The 21,692-nt window shown below is 40.3% G+C and overlaps 1 protein-coding gene across 2 annotated transcripts in view; it reads left to right on the forward strand.

Moving 5' to 3' along the window:
* Positions 1 to 21,692, forward strand: part of SLC2A13 (solute carrier family 2 member 13) — a 166,796-nt gene that overhangs the window by 59,770 nt on the left and 85,334 nt on the right. For both annotated transcript variants that reach the window (XM_074870009.1, XM_074870010.1), the window contains exon 4: positions 21,178 to 21,286. In XM_074870009.1, the coding sequence (XP_074726110.1) occupies positions 21,178 to 21,286 (109 nt within the window). The remainder of the gene's footprint in view (positions 1 to 21,177; positions 21,287 to 21,692) is intronic.

Consider the following 21,692-nt stretch of genomic DNA (forward strand, 5'->3'; position numbering starts at 1 on the left):
CAGGCTGTTTTTTCTCCCAGGCCCTGTTCAGGGAGTTACAAGTCTTCTCTCACACATGTAGGTGACATTTGTGATCATTGTCTTTGTCCACTGAGAATAGAAAAGCCTTCTGTTTTAAATCAATGTCATTGCAATGCCATCTATCAGACGTGAATGATGAAGTGAAATATGCTCTTCTCAATCACTGAATTGAGTTGCTGTCCTTTACTGAGGAACGTCACTTATTTAAAATCCAAATTCTTGTACAGTACAAGACTTCTAGACTTACGTTCACAGGTTAGTTTACAGAGTGAATTATCTGGAAGAATCAATGTAAAAAAAAGTGTTCAGCCTTTCTTCTCTTAGAAATATCATCGTGTGTCACATCTTTGGAGGCTTGCACTTCCTCCATAAAATACTATTTCTCTGTAGCTGTCATCGATACTGGTAGAAGATTTGAGCACATGTGAATGAGCTGCGTGGCAGAGGGTCGCTGGGTGTTTTTGAGGTAAACACTTGGCTTTGCAGTGGCGTAGGACGGCACCCTCTTTGCAGGCCATCTGTAGAGAGCACAGAAGAAAGAGCAGTCGCCTGACTCAGCTGCAAAGCTTCCGGGTGCCAGAGCCAGATCTGTGATTCTGTATCCTTTCTGAGTAAGGGCAACATGTGCTGATCTCCTTTGCTGGTATGTGTGTGGGTTTATCCCTCTGGATATGTTCCTCTCCCACAAGCTGTTGCCTCCCCAGCTCCTTTTGTAGAGGCTGTTGGTTTTTTTGAATTTTAGGTGTTTCTTGCTGATAGAAATGTTGCTGGGTCCCACATCTTTGCTGCTTCTCCCATTGTCTATTGTGGGTGGTGAGTTACAGCCTAGCCTCAGTATTTCTCATAGGAAACTTGTGTGCTTTCCGTTGATGATAAGTGATATTGGACCACTTCCATTATCATATGTTATTTTAAAGATGCAGAGTGCAGTGTGTAGCGTTCCTGCAAAATGCTCCATTCAGCCACCTGGATTTCACTGTCACCTGAATCACCTTGTCAGCCAGCTGCTTCCCACAATACACTGAGTGACCGAAGCAGAAAGAGCTGCTGGTTGACACTCCCATATCTGGAGTGGAAGTGCCAGCATTCCTCTTGAGAGGTCTGCAATGCACCTGAAAGTACTAGCTGTAAATGTGGGAGAGATCAGTTGTCTTTTTGTGGCACACAAGTAAACTTTTTCTCCTAAGCCCTCTCATTTGACAGCAGCAAATAATTTTCTTCAAAACTACCTCTTGAGAAGTTTGGTGTTTTTTTTTCTTTCAGTAATTACAACTAGACTCACAACCACAGGTTTCTGCTTTCCTTTGTCCCAGCTCAATCCTGGCTCTTGCTCAGCTTCTTTAAATGTGTCATGGGTTTTTCTTAATGCTGCAAAGGTTGGTTTGAAATATGGAGAAACTTAATGTAATCTTCAGTCAGCTGCTATCAATTGAGCTCATCATTATCTAAAGCCAATAGAAAATCCCCTTTCCCATGGTGTTTCTAAGCAACGAGCACTGAGCAGTGAGGGAAGCCTGAGACGCACAGGAGCTGAGACCTCAGCAGCTGCTATGAAATGGCCATTGGTGTCTGCAGGGTGAGGCTGGGAAGGAGGAGGTGAGCTGGGATGCTGCAGGTGACTGCGAGGATGGGAAGCCTGCCTTGAGACTTGCATTTAAATGGCCAGAAGGTGTGTGCAGGTCATTCCAAAGAAAAGCTGGTGTTGTCATTGAACAGCAGAAAGTAATTTGTATTTGATGTCAAGGCTTGTATCTGAAACTATTAAATTTAAAATGCACTTAAATAGTGGCCTTCCCCAAAGTTGGAAATATGGAGACACATTGCAATAACATTGATAAGTTAATCTCTTTGGTGTTTGCATTGCCATTGGCTTAGTAACAATTATGTGTACCTAAATTTGTTCCTAATGGACAAGGTATGGGTTTTATTTGAATTGAAAGCATACTTTTAGTTTCCAACAATTTTCAGCAGCAACATAGTAAACACTTCTTTAAATTTTAAATTTTAAAAAGTAAAATTTTTAAAAATTTTAAAAAGTAAAAGCCAATTTATTCAACCTTTCCATACCTCTTCTGACAAATCTATTCTAAAATTATAAATTCTTTTTCCCGTGTTTATATATCAGTTGTCTGAAAATCCAGGATGCAAGAACAGGGCGTAGAACATAACTAGCTATCAGAAGTCGCCTTTATTTTTCTCCTGCTCCCCCCCTAACCCGTATGTTTTTTATCATTATTTACTAAACTTGTCTAGTAAAAAGATGGACAGCCCTACTGGAGGGAATAGGACGTTACAATTCTGTTGAGAAGAACATTTATGCTGCAGGAAAAAAAAAATCTGTTTCTTGCCAAAAGCTATCAGCTATAGTTGTAAAGGACCTGAGGTGACTCAAGTTTTAGGCTGAACTTGCAAAACTAGTAATGAGGAGGGGGAAAAAAAAAAGGAAAAAAAAAACCAAAACCTCAAACCCATAGGGAGCTGCTGCACTGTTGAATACATTGTGCTAGTGTTATAAAATATTGAATTAAATTTGTCCTATATATTTCTTCTAAATTAATTTTAAATAAAACCTAATAGTTCATAGGAGCAGCTTATATTGCTTTTTTCCTAGTGTGGTTTTATGCGGAACCATTCCAGCTACTAAAAGATGCATTGACTGCATCTGCATTAACATTTTGGCTCTGAACATCAGTGTAGTTCGGCAGTGAGACTCTTCTCGTCTCCCATCATCACCCCCACGTACTGTTTGTTCAGATCGCAAAGTGGTATTGGTGCCTGTGGAGTAACTTCCTTCAGGGGAAATTAAACCAGAGGTCTGCTCCAGGAATGCATTCAAGTGTGCTCGGACTCTTTTGGAGATGTGAAGGTTCAAATCAATGATAGAGTCTCAGGGCAGCTTCTAACATCCCATGCATGGTAATGTTCTGCCTAGAAGACAGGCCTAAATCTAGACTGACATAAAACCTACAAATCACGTGTCGTGTATGTCTAGGGACTCCGGCTTCAAAGAACTTTGACCTGGTGGTCCCCACCTACTGCACTGTCTTACTGGCTGAGATGCACATGGTCATGCTGTTTCATAAACTGCATATTGCCCAGAAGAATTAATTTTCTTCACAAAGGAGTGACCTTCTATGTTAAAATATGTTGTATAACTTGGTATATTGTTAAACCTAAAGATAATTGGATGTGGGGGGTTATGTGTACCCTTATCCCAGTCAAAGTTAGCACTTCTCCAAGGATGGGAGGACTTCATAGTATTTTCTGTCCTTAGGAAAACTGCTTCTCTTTGGTGAAACTGATCCCAGAGTTACCATGCTAAGGCCAAACTGTTCTTGTAGCTTGCACGTAGTGTATTACATTAAGTATGAATTTACAGTTGAGTAATTTTTGGTAATGCAAATGATTCATTTGTGTTTTAGTATGTCAGATGCAGAGATCAAGTAGATGGCTGTTGTTCTCAGTGTTACTCTGCAAGTTTTGTTATGTTTGATCTTAAACATCCACCATTCCCTTTAGATGAATGTTAGGTACTTCAGTGACGATTCCTGCATGCATTTGTAGGCTGGTAATTATCTTTGGCAAAACACTTGCAGAAATCAATTTACGACTGCAGGCATACTTTGCTTTTTCCTTATCTGTCAGTGTTTCTATGAAAAATTATCATTGTCTAGTGTATGTTACCCTCTGTTTGCCCAAAGTCAGCCTGAGAGTGTGAGCTCATCAAAGGTGGTGTCATCTCTATGTTGTAAACTTGATTTTATATCTGCCTTTTTTTCCATGTGCCGCAGTCAGACAAGTCATTCTTTCCCCCACTCTCCACCTTCTTCTGTGCTTGTCTGCTGGTGTCTTCATCCTACCTATGTAGGTGCAGAATGCATGTAGGTATACATAGGTGGAGAACATACAAATATGTGTATAGGTGGAGAATGGAACTGAATTAGATTAGCTTCACAGCCTGCATGATCAGCAGTAGCGATTTCTCTCAGTGACTTAAGTGGCAACTCAGAGAAAGCCAGCAAATATGAGGTCAGTGAATGGTGATATTTGGAAATCCACGCTGAAATGTAGGTGGCCCAAACACTGCATCTTTCTTCCAGCTTTCCTCTCCCTCTGTTTTTGTTTACAAGTTTCCCCCAGACTTCCTGCCCAAGAATTTTTCCTTTCAGCCTGCTTAATAGGTTGGTGACAGCTGGCAGAAGGCACAGTTGGGCAATGATGCTCTTACTGAGAAACATGAAAATATTTTCCTGGTATCCATATAAAGATGCAGATGCTTCATATATCTGACACTGAAAATTAACTTTCATTGTTACCTGACCCGGTCCAATGCCAACCAGACTGTTGTAACTCAATGATGGTATGAAGCAGTTTCACTTATGCCTTCAGGTTTATCAGTCTCTGCAGCCTGACAAATTCTGAATGGAGTAATTGGAGTAATTGCCCTCTCCTTTTTTTTTTTTTTTTTTTTTTTTTTGTGGTAAACAGGAGGTAGGACTTGATACTATTTCTGTTCTTTTTAGTGCTTATCCTTGAAACATCTATGTTTCATAACAAGTTGCTTTGCCTCTGGAAAGTAGTTAAACATCGTGGAAAAGTACCTTCTGTGCGTAAGAGAGGATGTGCACGTCTGGGTAAAATTTTGCCCCTTCTCTGCGCCACAGCCAATCTTTCTGGCTGATTGTGAGTGGGAAACGTGCAGTTTACCCTGAAGCCAGGAAGGTTACCTGAAATTTCAGCTACTCTAGTGATATTTTTTGCCCTCAAATCTAGAAAAACCAGGAGCTCCTGGGGAGACTGAAATGCTATTCAGTAACCACTAGTTGCTGAGCACATACTTCCACTGGGATGTTACAAATTTCTGTGTGAAGTTTGTCTTGCGTCATGTTTGACTTTAGGTAGTGCACATGTGCTTCTGAAGCCCTAGGTAAGAATTCATGTTGGTCCTAAAACAAGCTTCTTCCCTTAATGCAGTTTAGGCTCTTACTGCTTTTAAGTAATTTTTCTGAAATACTGTTACAGCTGAGAATGCTTGCTGTGTTTATTCAAGTAATAACGTTAAAGTTGAAACCTTAAAAATGTCAGCGAGGTGGTAATGCAGATGGTTTTCCCTGGGTATTATTTCTTAACTCCAACTGATTTGACCTAGAAGCTGAGCAGACCAAAAATATTTAAATAGCTTGTTCTAACTGCATCTTCCACATGCAACAACTAGTCTAACGTGTGGATTTTCTTGTATATTTTACGTGTAAAGTATATTTATTGATTTTGCTGTACATGTCTTGGTGCTGCTGTAGTTGCTGATTCTGTTTCCATCATTGCTTTTTTGTCTCCCTGCAAAAATGAGCATTAGCAAATGAAATTAGGAAGAAGCTAAATGTAACATGTTCCTATGTAGCATCTTTAAGGACAGCTGGGATGATCTGAAAGCAGGTTGCTGGCACAGATGTATAGACCCAGGGACATAGCTTGAGGAAGTTAGCAGTGCCTACAAAACCCAAAGAATCTAAAGTTTGTTTTTAGTAGATGGTTATGTTGATTCTATTATAATAGTGATTTTTCTGTTATAGTCTGTACGGTGTAGGAAGACCAACTCGAAGAATAGGATTGTTCTGGTGTCAGTCCAGCTTCTACTTATCTTTTATTTAGTCTTCATTTGGTGACTAGGGCATGTTTCCTTGTGTTCTTCAGTGCTACAGGGCAGTTTTTGTTTCACAGTGGTTTTTGCCTTGTTCAGAGCTGAAAACCAAGGTACCTGTGCACAGGGTAGGCTAAGCCCTGAGTTGGAAGCTTCCATTCCTTAAAATTGTGTGTAAGTGAATCAAAACTCTGTTTTTCCTAGATGATCTTCTGGTAGAGAAACAGTTGTGCCCTGTACCAATACCGGCCTCAGGGGTGTGCAGCAGCACAGCCGTTGCCCGCAGGCAGGACCCCACCACTAACCCCTGCGGTACTTAGCAGGTGACAGTGGTGGGAAGGGGCCAGGAACAACCATGCCTGCTTCTGTGGAAGTACAGCCCTGAGAATGCAGTTGTAGGATGGACTCTGCTGGTTTGGCAGTGCTCTCTTTTTACCAGAATAACGGGGGAAAAATCAGCCCTTGCTAAACAAAACAAGTTCAAACAACCTCTACTTCCAAACCTCGCTGGATTTTTGGTAGCATCTCTCCCAAGGGCCCCCTGCCAGTACACCAGTGTCTGAAATCCCATTTCCTTACGTCCTGGCGGACAGCAGTGTGCCAGTGAAAGTCTGTGCTGTGAATGTTACCCAAAATCTTCCATTCATCTTTTGGTGTGCAGGGACTTTCTTAGTGCTTTGTTCCCCTCTGGGAAAAATTAGATGTTATTCTGTGATAAACTGTGTTTCTTTTCACATGATAACGTATCATGGTCTGTGCAGACAGCCAACGTTCTGATCCTGAAGCAGATGACCTTTGTGAGTGAAGCAGATGTGTGCACTCTTCCTTTAAAGTGGGATTTTTTTGAGTAAAAACTCTGACCTGTCCTGGCCCTGGGTGTATTTGGAGATCAGTTGATCTTCGTACATCTTCTAGGGACTGTGTAACAGTGTGACTTCTTGATAGTTACATCAAGACGTGTGTAAATTTTTTTTAAATATTCCAGTTTTACTGTGAGTTTCGTGTTTGTTCTTACTGGCTTGCAGGCCAAAGCTTGTCGTGCTTCTTCTCTCTACCATGTTGAAACTTGTTTGCTTTTACTCTTCACACTGAAAAATCCTGATGCTCCCTTTTTATTCTGAGAGAATAATCCTCTTGCAGCGTATTTAGAAGTAGTATTTTAACATTATTGTTAGTATCTACTGCCAAAGAAAGAAATGTCTATCTGTTGACATTGAAATGGCTCAGATCACTGCAGGTGTCAGAAATGACCAGTAACTTAAATGCTTTGATTTGAATATGGTCAAATGTGATGATGGGGTGGAAATGTGCCTCTTCAAAATGGTGACTCTGGTGGGGCCTGGCTCCACACTTAATGGTTTCATTTTTCTTGTGTTATTGGGCCTGCTTTCTCTAATTAGGACCAGCTGTAAGGTGCTGCATAAGAAACATGGACTAAAAGCATGATGTCTGTCCAAAACTTTAAAATTTCTGTTTAGAATTTTAAAATAGATGGAGTTCAGTAGGGGAACACAAGAGGAGACTGAGATGCATCATAAATAACAGTTTATACCATGTCTATCATTTGGATATTGTCCTTTCTTTTAGATGATGGGTTAACTTGATGAGGGTATAAAATCAGCGTAAATATCTGCTTACTGAAATTCATGAGGAAATCTCTCAGAATTCCTGTATCTTTTTGAAAAATGGGCCTCAGGTCTCTAAATAATTTAATACAATCCTTATGATCTTCCTTTCTATCTGCTAGATCTCTGAGGTTGCACAGAAACAATGAAAAGATCCTTTCATTGCTTCTATCTTGTAGTGCATACTTAACTGGGGGAAAAGAGATCAAGCATTATTTTATACTCTACTGGATTTTCAACAGCTTTTTAAAGAATTGGCTTTTAAAATATTTTATATTTATAAAGAAACTGTTAATAAACATGGCATTTAGGCAATGCCATTCTGTCTTCATTATGCTGAAAATGATCAGAAGGATTTCCACTTGGTGTAAAGCAAGCAGCTTGCAGATATGAGAGACCTTGAACTGTCCATTACGGAGTGTTAATTCTATTTTCCCTAAAACCAGCATCATAATGTGGGAAGATGCCTTTTGCCTGCTCTTTTGTGCAGCATTATAGTTGTTGGCTTTTTTTTTTTTTTAAATTCTATCTAGGAGCCTTTGTTCACCAAGCTGATCACCACTGATGATACAGGACAACTATGTGTCAGGTTTGGAAATTACTTTTAAAGAAATGATTTAATGAAAGCAAGGCCCGCAGTATGTTCTCCTATTAATCAACAGGCAAAAAATATTTCAGCTGTACAAACAATTGTACATATATACAGCTACTTAATGTCAGTCTCACTGACAACTAGCAAGAATTACTCTTGAGAAACTCTCTGAAGTTTATGCAGAGGCAGTCTCTCAGATTCCTGGAAACAAGTAAGACTTTACTTCATGGTGAAGGTACTTTAAGAACAGTCTGTGCATCTTGCTGGAGGAATTTTGTTGCTAAAACTGACAACATTGATAAAATAAATTAAAAGAGGTTGCTAATCTGATTATCTGTAGCCTTTCTTCTTTGTGCAAATAGAAGTAAACTGCTCCCATGCTGGTTTTGCATTGATGCTAATGATTATATCTGATACAACATTGTGAAGAACATACTTTACTGTGAAGTAGTTTGTTATGTCTCAAACTCCACAGTGGCTGGAACATAAAAATTCACATAGGCTGTATGTGAATCCTCCAGAAATTGGAAGATTTGAAAGCTGTTACGAACATCAGCTTTTCATAATCTTCATTTCTTGTGATCAAAACACTTCTTAGGATCATAGCCCAAGAGATTATTATCTGTTCTTGCATTTTTATATTGTAAATTATTACTAGTTCAGCCAGTGATAATACTTAAGCAGGTGGTTGGTTTTGAATCGCTGCTCCAGCAAGATATAATCTGCAGTAGCAAAAATTTGGCCCTTTGCCCCCATCTTCTGGACCGCAGACAAGAACCATATGTCCACTGCACTGTGGATTTTTCACACTTTGATAAAAACAGCCATGCTGTGTCAGACAAAGTCTATCTCATCACCATTCTGTCTTTATAGTGGCCAACACATGGTAGATTGTAACTATGCTTTTGGTTTTGCATCTGACATTTTATACAGGCCTTTTTCTGTCTTATCTTGAAAAAAACATGTTCTCTACTCACCTTCATTGTGCCATTTTGAGTTTGAAACTTCTGTTGTATTCCCAACTCCTATCTTTTTTTTCTCCAGCTTGAAGGATAGTGTCCTTGATTTGTTGCTTTCATCTGAAGCTAAAGGAGAGGCCTATTATGCTAATGAAGGCAGAATCACACTAAACAGACTGTTAATATTATCTTTTTGTGAATCTAGACATAAGTACACTAATATGGTATAATTGTATATGCATTTTGGTACCCAGGGGCCTAGTAAAAATAGTATTACTACTGCTGTATGTTGAAACCATTCCATTAATTTGTTTGTCTTTTTGCCTTTTTCTCACTCTCTCCCCATTTCTACCATATTGCGTTTTTTGAGATGAAGGCGAGAAAGCAAAGGGGTCTAGAACTGCATACAGCTCTAAACAATCATAGAACAGTTTTTGTTGGAAGGGACCTTTAAAGATCATCTAGTTCCAACCCCCACTGCCAAGCAGGGACACCTTCCACTAGACCAGGTTGCTCAAAGCTGCAACCAACCCAGCCTTGAACACTTCCAGGGATGGGACATCCACAACTTTTCTGAGCAACCTGTTCCAATGTCTCACCACCCTCATAGTACGATTTCTTCCTTATATCCAATCTAATCTACTCTCTTTTAGTTTAAAACCATTACTTCTTGTCCTATCACTACAGACCCTGGTAAAAAGTCTCTCCCCATCTATTTTATAAGCCCCCTTTATATATTGAAAGGCTGGAATAAAGTCTTCCTTATTGCTGTGTCATATTTCATACCAGTTATGGAGTTGTCAATTGAGTATTTTACACTTGCTGATTTCAATATTGATGGGTATTCTCTGCAGAAGTTATAAATTCAGGATTAAAGCTGTCAGTCTAGTGTGACTGACAAGTTCTTGATTAATGAAGCCTAGGACTGAAAGTGCAAAAAGGGGTGGATCTGCTGTTGGCAGTATGGAGATGGCTGAGTTGTACAGGATCTGTATGTAAGGATGCTTTTCAGTCACTGTTGCTTAAGATAACTGTGAAAATGGTACTGTTAATACATACTGGAAAGCCAAAGGTTTTAATCGAAGTAGAATGAAGTGCGCTATCATATAGTGTTGTGATAGTCTGTTAATTCCTAATACTCTGATATTTTTTATTATTGTGATGTACCAAACTTTTTCATTCTAGAACAAGTCTTAGAATGATGTAGGTTTCATGTAAGAATCATGTAGATGTCCTCTGAAGGTTGTCTAATCCAATCCCTAATCAAAGCAGGACAAGTCAGAGCAGGTTGCTCAGGAACTTTCAGTGAAGTTTTGACCATGACCTGCCTGCATATCTCTTCCTGTATTTGACCACTTCCATGGTACAAATAAACAGACTTAACATCTCGTCCAAATTTTCTTCATTCGAACTTGTCTGTTGCCTTTTGTCCCACCCCTACACACCTCTGAGGAGCCTTCTGTCTTCTCTTTGGGTCTCCGCTAGGTAGCTGTAGACAGCAGAGGCTTTTCCCTTTTAAAGCTGGACAGTCCCAGCATCTCCTTGTATGTCATGTGCTCCAGCCCTGTCCACCTTGGTGGTTCTCCTCCAGACTCATGCAGCAATGTGGTGTGCTGCTCGAGCTGTGAGTCTCGCAAGTGCTGGGTAGAGGGGAAGAACTGCTTCCTTGACCTGCTGGCAATGCTCCTGCTCCTCCTCCCAGAATGTGGTTGGCCTTCTCTGCTGAAAAACATGCTGTTGTTGAGTGGTAGTGGTTATCTTAGAGCCCTTTGTGTTTCTGATAGAAGATGGTCAATACTAAAATGTAGTAAATTAGCTAGTACTTTTAGAAGAGGTATGATCTTAGGCTTCAGTTCTGTGAAATGTTTAAGTGTATATCTGCCCTGTTTTCAGTGGAACTCTACTTTGTGCTCAAGTTTAAATGCTTCAGTTTAAAAAAAAAAAAAGTTGAAGCAGTTTCTTAAGACTTACTATTTTTAGCTTCAAACTGGTCAGCTGTACTGTCTGTCATCCATTGATGGTGCTATCTTGTTAGGAAGCCAAAGTTAAAGTACTGTGACTTTAACCTACAGTGACTTTTTGATTTTTCTCCTCTCTGGTAGTTTTGGAACCCAACTGAGCTGTGCTAAAATGATATTGATTTCAAAATAGGTTTTTAAAATCTGTTTAAACATGGACCTCATTTCTTAATTTAACTTTTTTTCCTTTTATTTTTAATAAAGCTCATAGGCTAATGGCATCTGAATTTTAAAAAGTGAGAGGAGTTTTTCAGGCCCCCAGATAGATTGTTTTTTAAAACTTTTTTTAAGGAGATGGTCTAAACTAAACGTGCTGTTAATAAAGTTAAAAAAAAAAAGTGAACATACAACAGGTTGTATCCGTAAGTTCCCATGGAGACTTTCATTGACCTTCAGGCTCCTTTCTCTGCTCTGCTAAATTTCCCTTTTTTTCCGCTTGCCTCCTGAGAATGTGTCTCATTCTTTTGGAGGGCAAGAAGTAGAAATCTGTTTTCATTGTTAAAACTACTGGCTTAGTGCAGGAACAGGGATATTTCATTTGGAAACAAGGGGATAGGGGGGGAAAAAATAATATCACTAAAGTAAGATATTTGGCAGAAAAAAAATGCAGAAAATGTAAGGCTTGAAGTGAGTTGCCCAGGAAATAAAATACAATATCTGTATGGGTGTTAATACAATAACGGCTGGGAAGATCAGCTTGAGAGTAGGTTACTGGCTGGGTTGGAGGGAACTCTGAGTCATCAGCTGTTTTGCTCTTTTAATTGAAAAACAACAGCAACAACACCACCAACACACAAAAAAAAGGAGAGAAAAAAAAAGGGGGGGGGGGTGGGGACACGACACTCTTGAAACTGCCCTGACTGCAGTTTTCTTTTAAATGTCTTTCCTCCACTTAAAATGAAAGAAAAAAAGCTTTCTAATTCCAAATTGTTAAATGCTCTGCACTGCACTTCATTACTTGATGAGAGAGTGGAGTGGGAAGCTCTTCAGGCTGTTACAACACTTGGCTTATTTTGGTTGTGCCTGCGTAATGCTAACTACATCTTATCTTTTCTCATCTACTTTCTCCAGCTTTAAGTGAGGGTCACATTACTGTTTCTTACGTAAAGCGGTTCTAGAGCAGACCATGAAAAGAAATGTTTGTTTGCTAAAACCACATCGCAGGCTGCAGGTATGCACAAGTCTGCTTTATTATCTATTGCTTTATTTCTAAGGTGCTTGCCACAGCTAGAAGGAAGGCACAATGTAATCCTTGCTTTTCCCTGTCCCTACCCCAGTTTTCCTATCAAAGAAACATGTAAACCTCCCTGTCCATCATCCCCCACTCCACAGGTCTGACAATACCACATTGGGGTCCCTCTTCCACCCGCACGGACTCTTGCCGGTCATTGTGGCCACTTCTCTCAGCTCCTGCTGGCATCATGTAAACGGCCGCTCTTCTCTGTTTTTTATCTGTTTTGTCATGGTTCCTCCAGTTTTAAAGGACTTCATTACAGTAGTTTCTGTTCTCTATAAAGAACATGTCATACAGAGCCAAAATGTACTTGCTTCCCTACTTGCCACTACTTCTTGTCCTGTTCAAAGGTATTCTTAACTGCTGCTGCCTTTGTGCAAGTACTCAGTCATACAGATTTTCCGTCACCAAAGCTTTATATCAAAAAATGTGGTATCAAGGGAAAGATATTTTTTTTCTTTTACAGATAAAAGAAAATTGCTTTGTTTTCAGGCTTCCCAAAAGACCAACTCAACTTGCTGTCAAAACAACAACAAAAAAAGTCTTTATTCTTAGTGTTTCTGTTCTCAATGTGCGGATTAAAAAGATCATTTGGAGGGAACATTTATTCGAAATCTAGGTTTTCTGAGCAAACAGAAAACCTCTTTTAGTTCATCTAGGCGTGGAAAAACTCCTTGCACTACTTAATTCTCTAGAACCAAAGTGGTTATGTCTAATTAGCTTTTATTTTCTTTTAGAGCAGACTGTCTTGTTATACTGTTGGATATATTTGCTGTGGAAAACTGAAAAATACTAAGACTTGGTTATTAGGCAAGCTGCCAGTCTCTTCTCATTCTTGGCTGATGGGGGGTTATGCAGTTAAAAAAAAAAAAAAAAGACTCAAGCAAGCAACCTTTTGGGCTTTCTCAAAGGATTAGAGAACTAATTGAGGTAGGAAGTTTCCTCTAGTGCTGGGAGTGATTCTTCCAATGTTATTGGAAACATTGTGAGACAGTGGGGAAGAACTTGGTACTTAGGTAAAATTGTTTTATATCTTCTCAGGATAAATAATGCAGTTTTGATCTTAAATATGCTTCTATTTTCCTGTGACTTGGTAAATATTACAGAAAGGAAACATTAATGAAGTTGATACTTTCAGAAAATAATTATGTAGTAGGCTAGGAGAGGGAAAGGGTGTTTGCTTTAGTATATCATCCATATGCAGAAAATAATAGCTAGCTCTAAGTGCTTTAGAGGAGAAGTCTTAGGTGGAGGAATGTTCTACAGATGATACAGAGAAAGCTGGACTGGAAGCTGTCATTTTGTAAGGAAAGACAAAACAGAGAAATGGTTCCTGTGTCTGTCTTTTGTTATCCAGATCACCAGCCTGAAGTTTCTTTTTTTTTTTTTTTTTTTTTTGGTCCCATTTCTAACTGTAGACCACTTCTTTGAAGATTTATCTGGATGGAAGAGAGGGTATTGGCTGGCATTAGTACAAGACCGGGTCCGAGAAAATAATCTGAAGGTTGAGTTTAATTGATGCTAATCCGATGAGTGACTGTGTTGTTGCTTGGCTAAGCCTGCCTTTTTGGAAACAATCCTCTGCAGCAACAGCACAAAATGCTGGCAGGAGCCCTACATAGTTTTAAGCTGTTGCTACAAGCTGTTACCTAGATTAGCTGGCACAAGAATGTTTGAACCTGAAAATGACTTTGGCAGAGCCTGATCTCTACCCATCGTTTCCTGGCTGTGAAATTTTGCCAGGTATTGTACTAATAATTTGAGGGATGGAGGATCACAAGGTTTCCAGGCTTCAGATGTTTGCCTGCATTTTCTGGGTGATCTTTAGGTTGGCTTTACGTCCACCTACAATATTTTTATTTCCCTGGAAGTGTATGCAGTACATTTTCAGAAGAAGATGCTAAGGCATCATTGATACCCATTCTTCTGCTTTTTAGATTTTATTATTTAAACTCCTTTTAGAACTAGGGTTTGTTTTCTTTGTCACTTTTGAAAGGTATCTATATCTTTTAGTTGGCAGTGGATCACACCCAAGCTCCTAGGATCACCATACAATCTGTTTTACCTACAAAGGAAGATCAAAAGGCCTTACCCAGTGATTCACAGTTTCTAAACCTAACTTACTTGTAGGTTATGACTAGTAACAAGAATAACAGCTAAAATACAGGAAGCTGATGTTAAAAGTTTCAGATAACCACTCATAAAATGTAATGTTTGGAAAGCATCACTTGCTTTCCAGCAGTAATGATTTGACAAGAACAGCTCCTCCTGTTTAGTTCAGTGTAAACTAATACGTTTTTTTTGGATGTGAAGCCAAACTTCCTTTTGCTTATTAGGATGAATGTTGCCTTTTGCTTATAAGGATGAATGTCTAGTTAGGTAGACAGTTTAGACCAGGCTAAGAAAAGTCTAGTTAGACCACAGCAATCCCCTTCATTTATCACCACTTCGTGTAATGTCACCTTCCACAACAGCAGTATCCTTATATTTGCGTTGCTCTTTATCTGTTGCTGCCATGTTGCACTCTCACTAGAGAAAGCTTCAGCTGCCCTTTACTGTAGCATATTTTGAACCCTTGTAAACATACGCATTAAGGAAATTTACTTTGGATAAAGTAATTATCTGAAACCACATCACAAAGTCCAACCAAATCTAGTCTCATTAAATTAATCATGACATTACGAGGTTTCATCCTTTTGACTTCATTTTTATTCATAGATTAGAAGAAGGAAAACAAACATCTCGGTGTTTTCTCAATTTCAAATGAAATGATTCAAATGCAGGAATGTTTCTAAATCTCCTAGCTGAAGACAAAGCAACAACAATTAAGGCAGAAGTATCATAAACAAAAAAATATTGGCTTTTGGAGACAAATATCTATTTTTTTCCATTTTAAAAATTGTCAAATTTCTTTTTGTGATATATTTTTGCATAATTCATTTCCCTCTAGCTCTGTGAGCAATTAAGTTGCTCCATTTTTTAAAGACAATGATATTATTGTTTGGTGTTATTTTAATCTGTTGTAATAACAGCAGATTTAATGGTTATCAGAAACTCCTGAAGTACAATTTCAGTTTTCAGAAGACTTATTTTCAGAAGAAGAATGTATTTAGTCCTGAAAACTTTATTCATTTTTTAGCTTAGATCCATTCTCTGTTGTTAGCAACCTTGTTTTGCCTAGAGTTGTTTAAGAAGGCTGTAATATATGAACTCAACAGAAAATGGATGACAGGATTGATGATAGGAAAATGCAAAAATAGTATAGTTAGTTTTAGGGCTATATAATTTTAATAAAAAGTTTCACACTCATTTTCTGTTTTAAAAGCAGCCACCTTGCAGTCAAAGTCCTTTGTGGTTTTTAGTGCCGTTTGTAAGGCTTCTTTAATATAGAGATTAATGATTTCTTTTATTTATTTCATTGTGTTTATTGGTTTGTAAACCTGAAGGCTGTGAATTTTATAAAAGAAAATCCTTTAATTTTGTGTATGCTTATATGTGCAGTTGCCATGGTACAGATTTGGAGTGAAACTTTCAAATCTCTGACTTGAACCACTATGATGATTTTTAGGATCATTTTTCTGATACAATTAATCAGAAGTCTGAAAAATTCCAAGTTCTTACTGAATTTAACTGACTGGATGCTCTAAAGGTCTAAAGTTCTAAAGTAAAGGTCTAAACTTTACTACATGGTCTTAAAATTTCTGCAGGGCTCCACTTCAGGCATACAAACTGATTTGTGTGATGAAGTTTTGAGAGTTCATGACTCCCTCTGAGTTGCAAGCCATTGTCTGAGAACAGCTGCTTTAATTTCTAGCTATTCATTTTAATGCCTTCTTTCCAATTGTTTTGTACAATGCTGTATTGTGAATAGAGTTTTATATAACTTTCATCAAATAGCTGAGTGGATCAGGAATTGTTGAAAACCTTGCATCAGTTCCTTAAGACATTTCTGCCTCCTTTCCTAACAGCCCCTGCTCTAAAGTTCCAGCTCATTCGATGGGCGTAGTCGTTGATGGTGGACTTCAAGATTTAGGTTGGCTGTAAGGTCCTTTGAAGATAAAGGTGGATTTTGAACTCCATTAAGGACTTTGTAGGAAGTTTATGAAAAACAGAAGATCTCATAGGCATTCAGCAGCCTGGGTTCATGAGAGATGCTGCAGAATGAGTTGCCAGATAGAGGTTTTTAAGCCCAAAGCCTCTGTGCTCAGATGTGATGCAGATGTGAAGCAATGAAGAGAGATTTCAGGTCCTTCAGGAAACTGATTAAGGGGTCGGGAGCACAAATTGTGTTCTCCTCCATCCCTTCAGTTGGGGAGATGGATGAAGAAGAATACAGGAGAACTCAACAGATGAACTTGTGGCTCCAAGACTGGTGTTACCATCAGGGCTTTGGATTTTTCAATCATGGGTTAGTGTACAGGACGCCAGACCTTTTGGTATTAGATGGGATGCACCTGTCCCAGAGGGGGAAGAGGATCTTGGGGCAGGAGTTAGCTGGGCTCATTGACAGAGCTTTAAACTAGATTTGAAGGGGGAAAGGGGCAAAACACCAGCCCATCTGAAGTGCATGTATACCAGTGCACACAGCATGGGTAACAAACAGGAGGAGCTTGAAGCCATGATGAAACAGGAAAATTATGATGTAGTGGCTATAACAGAAACATGGTGGGATGTCTCCCATGACTGGAGTGCACCAATTGATGGCTACAAGCTCTTTAGGAGGGAGGGATAGACAAGGAAGGAGAGGTGGCGGGGTGCCGCTGTATGTTAGGGACTGTTATGATTGCTTTGAGCACAAGTATAGTGAAGACAGGGTGAAGTGTCTTTACATTAGAATTAGGGGAAAGGCCAAGAGGGCAGATGTCATAGTAGGAGTCTATTATAGGCCACCCAACCAGGACAGAGAGGTGGATGAAATATTCTATAGGCATTTAGGTGAAATCTCACGATTGCTTGCTCTTGTTCTTGTGGGAGACTTTAACTTCTCAGACATCTGCTGGAAAAACAACACAGCAGAGTGGGATCAGTCCCGGAGATTCCTGCAATGTGTGGCAGATAACGTCCTGACGCAGCTGGTGAGTGAACTGAGCAGAGAAAGTGCCCTGCTGGATCTCCTCTTTGTGAACAGAGAAGGACTGGTGGATGATGTGGCGGTTAGAGGCCAACTAGGGCACAGCGATCATGAAATAATAGAGTTCTCTGTTCTGAGAGAGGCCAGGAGAGGGGGCAGCAGAACTGCCATCCTGGACTTCCAAAGGGCTGACTTTGTCTTGTTTGGGCACCTGCTTGACAGGATCCCTTGGGAGACGGTCCTGAAGGGTATAGGGGTCCAGGAAGGCTGGACACTCTTTAAGAAGGAAGTCTTAATGGCTCAGGAGCAGGCTGTCCCCAGGTGCTGTAAGAGAAGCTGGTGACAGAGAAGACCACCCTGGCTGAACAGGGAGCTTTGGCTGCAACTCAGGGAGAAAAGGAGAGTTTACCGCTTTTGGAAGAAGGGGCTAGCCACTCACAATGATTACAAAGATGCTGTGAGGCTATGCAGGGTGAAAATCAGGAGGTCTAAAGCCCAGCTAGAAATTAATCTGGCTTCAGCAATCAAGGACAACAAGAAAGGTTTATATAAGTATGTGAGCAGCAAAAGAAAGACCAGAAAGAGCCTCCATCCCCTGCTAGACACAGGAGGAAACGTGGTAACAAGTGATGAGGAAAAGGTTAAGGTGCTTGATGCCTTCTTTGCCTCAGTCTTTAATAACAAGACTAGTTGTAGTGAGGGAATCCAGCCTCCTCAGCCAGAAGACAGAGACTGGGAGAATGACCCCCCCTGCATTCCAGGAGGAGGTAGTCAGTGACCTACTGCATCACATAGACATACACAAGTCTATGGGACCGGATGGGATACACCCGAGGGTGCTGAAGGAGCTGGCTGGGGTGCTCACCAAGCCGCTTTCCATCATTTACCAGCAGTCCTGGCTGACCGGGGAGGTCCCGACAGATTGGAAATTGGTCAGTGTGATACCCATATATAAGAAGGGTCAGAAGGATGATCCAGGAAATTACAGGCCTGTCAGCTTGACTTTGGTGCCTGGGAAGTTGATGGAGCAGCTCATACTGAGTACCATCACACAACACGTGCGGGACAACCAGATGATCAGGCCCAGTCAGCATGGGTTTATGAAAGGCAGGTCCTGCTTGACAAACCTGATCTCCTTCTACGACAGGGTGAACTGCTCATTGGATGAGGGAAAGGCTGTGGATGTTGTTTACCTTGACTTTAAAAAGGCCTTTGACACCGTTTCCCACAGCATTCTCCTGGCAAAACTGGCTGCTTATGGCTTGGATGGGCACACACTTTGTTGAGTAAAAAACTGGTTGGATGGCCGGGCCCAAAGAGTTGTGGTGAATGGAGTTAAATCCAGTTGTCAGCCGGTCACGAGTGGTGTCCCCCAGGGCTCAGGTTTGGGGCCACTCCTGTTCAACATCTTTATTGATGATCTAGATGAGGGGATCGAGTGCACCCTCAGTAAGTTTGCAGATGACACCAAGTTGGGTGGGAGTGTTGATCTGCTCAAGGGTAGGGAGGCTCTGCAGAGAGATCTGGACAGGCTGGAGCGATGGGCTAAGGCCAGCTGGAGGAGTTTCAATAAGGCCAAATGCCGGGTGCTGCACTTTGGCCACAACAACCCCCAGCAGCGCTACAGGCTTGGGGAGAAGTGGCTGGAGAGCTGCCAGTCAGAGAGGGACCTGGGGGTGTTGATTGACAGCCGGCTGAACATGAGCCAGCAGTGTGCCCAGGTGGCCAAGAAGGCCAATGGTATCCTGGCTTGTATCAGAAATAGCGTGGCCAGCAGGGACAGGGAAGGGATCTTACCCCTGTACGCGGCACTGGTGAGGCCGCACCTCGATTACTGTGTTCAGTTTTGGGCCCCTCACTACAAAAAGGACATTGAATTACTGGAGCGTGTCCAGAGAAGGGCAACGAAATTGGTGAAGGGTCTGGAGCACATGTCGTACGAGGAGCGGCTGAGGGAACTGGGGTTGTTTAGTCTGGAGAAGAGGAGGCTGAGGGGAGACCTCATCACCCTCTACAACTGCCTGAAAGGAGGTTGCAGAGAGCTGGGGATGAGTCTCTTTAACCAAGTAACAAGCGATAGGACAAGAGGTAATGGCCTCAAGTTGCGCCAGGGAAGGTTTAGACTGGATATTAGGAAGCATTTCTTTGCAGAACGGGTAGTTAGGCGTTGGAATGGGTTGCCCAGGGAGGTGGTGGAGTCCCCATCCCTGGAAGTGTTTAAGAGTCGGGTTGACATAGCGCTGAGGGATATGGTGTAGTTGGGAACTGTCAGTGTTAGGTTGATGGACTTGGGGAGGAGTGGCTGGAGAGCTGCCTGTTAGGTTAATGGACTTGGATGATCTTCAGGGTCTTTTCCAACCTAGATGATTCTGTGATACTGAGTATGAAAACCCGAGGGCTGTTATTTCTGAATTAAGGTTCATAGTTGCATTTGTTAGTAAATCCTTTTGTCTTTGTGAAACTTGGAGTCAACGACAAATCCAGGAGTATATCTGAGCATCAGAGTGCTCCTAGCTAGCAGCAAGTGCTGGTTTTGTTGTTTTTCCACCGAGGAAATGCCACTTTAACTACTGAAGCCTTTGATATGCTTGTCTACTCGATGATGTCTTGTGCCTTGCTTGAGAATATTTTGCCAGATACATAGATTGGTTCTATTTATCTGTCAGTTGATTTTAGTCAGAGACATTTTGAAGGTAGTGATGTGACTATATGGCAGGACAGGTGGGACTGTGTACTGTCTGAATGTTAATGTTACTTGGAAACCAGCTGGAAAATTTGTCAGACTACATTACATTAATAATAAAAGAAGCAAGGTTAAGTGATGATACCAATGAAATGTGAGTTAGAAATACCATATTTTTTTTTAGTGAAAATAAGTTTTTGTTAGGCAGGTCTGATTATCTTTCAATGAAGAAAATGTTCTCTAAACTGCCTTCTTGAGTTCCACTCTTGAAACTGTTCACAGATTGTCAGCTTTCTGAAGCTGAAACTCTTTGCATGTAAATCGTTCTTCACTAACAGACCCATATAGGTTTTTATACTGAATCAAATACATTTAATGTTTTCTGTATGTTCAGGGAAGACTTTGAAAATGTAAAAATGTAGGTCCTCTTCACCTCCCTTTTTTATGGCAACTATTTTGACTCACACATATCGTGATCTATATTAGTTGTTCTGAGTGGGTATACCAGATGTGATAAGATGTTTAAAACATAGAATTCTTCCCCAGACTATGTTCTCTCCTAAACACCACTCTGGACACAAAGAAATCCAAGTAAATAATGGAGTCAAGTATTTTAAATTTTTACCTGATATCATATAGCTTTCTGTATTACTTTTTTTTTAATAGGATACTTTGAAAATTTAAAAAACTTCTCTGTTTGCCAGAAATTTTTCGTTTTTACTGAGAAACTCTTTTCTGCTTTTTGAATGCAATCTCATCCATTGCAAACAGAGGTATGGACAAAAATTAATTAATTTATGCCTCCTCTGCTGGCCTTACAGCTGTGCAGAATAGATCTATCCCATACCTTCAAAATACCCATACTTGCAACTGGTTTGTGGAAACTGGGTCTTTGGGGGACTAGGGAGAATGCTTTATCTGCAAGATCCAGATCTGAGCGGTGAGTAATGGCATTTCTGATAAAACCACTCAGTAACAGTGGCAGCTTTTAGAAAGGAAACAACAATGATATTTTGTGATAACACTGAGTATATTCAGTTGCAGTAGATGTGCAATCTGTTAGTATGATATAGGAGAGCTGTACATTTGCCATCAGTAGTATACACTGTGTACAAAAATGGTTTCCTTTTTTGCCTGGGCTTCCTGAAAATCATCTTTGTAATACCATGCAGAAAACCAACTGAAATGATCAAGTTGTTCACAAATAATTGAAATAATCCAAGTTTGTTTGAAAGTAAGGTGCAAAGCCTGTTATGCCTGGGAACATTGTCTTGATAGCGATCACTTAAGAACTATTACGTATTCTTTTGTTGTTTTGTTTTTTTTTTTTTTTAAGCTGGACCTGTGATCTGCAGAATGCTAACATACCCTCCAACTCGAAGAGCCTTAATTGTGGGTTGTGGTCTGCAGATGTTTCAACAACTGTCAGGGATTAACACCGTCATGTATGTATTTACTGCTTGCTTCTCTTTATAAAGTGTAAGAAAAAGACAGTTAGACCAGTAGCAGACCTGGTTTGAAATCCAGATATTGACATATTTGGTGTCTCAGAAAATTGGTACAAGAGTATGTTAGTATAAGGGCAAATGTTTATATAGAGATGAGAATGTGAACTGTACTCTGGGGGATGCGTTATTATATGTTAGGGTTTATGGTCAAAGCTATGTATGTCTAGACAAGAAAGTACACTTATGGTTTGAATTTGTGTGCAAATAGATCAAAGTACGGTGAGGGTTAGACTGCTGACCATGTAAATGGGATGGAAAATTACTGTGAAGTGCTAAAGGAGGTAAGATGCTGAGGGAAGAAGCATTTCCTGTTATTACATGGTTCTGTTACATGTATGAAGAC

This window comes from Strix uralensis, chromosome 5 (genome assembly GCF_047716275.1).
Source record: "Strix uralensis isolate ZFMK-TIS-50842 chromosome 5, bStrUra1, whole genome shotgun sequence".
NCBI classification, from domain to species: domain Eukaryota; kingdom Metazoa; phylum Chordata; class Aves; order Strigiformes; family Strigidae; genus Strix; species Strix uralensis.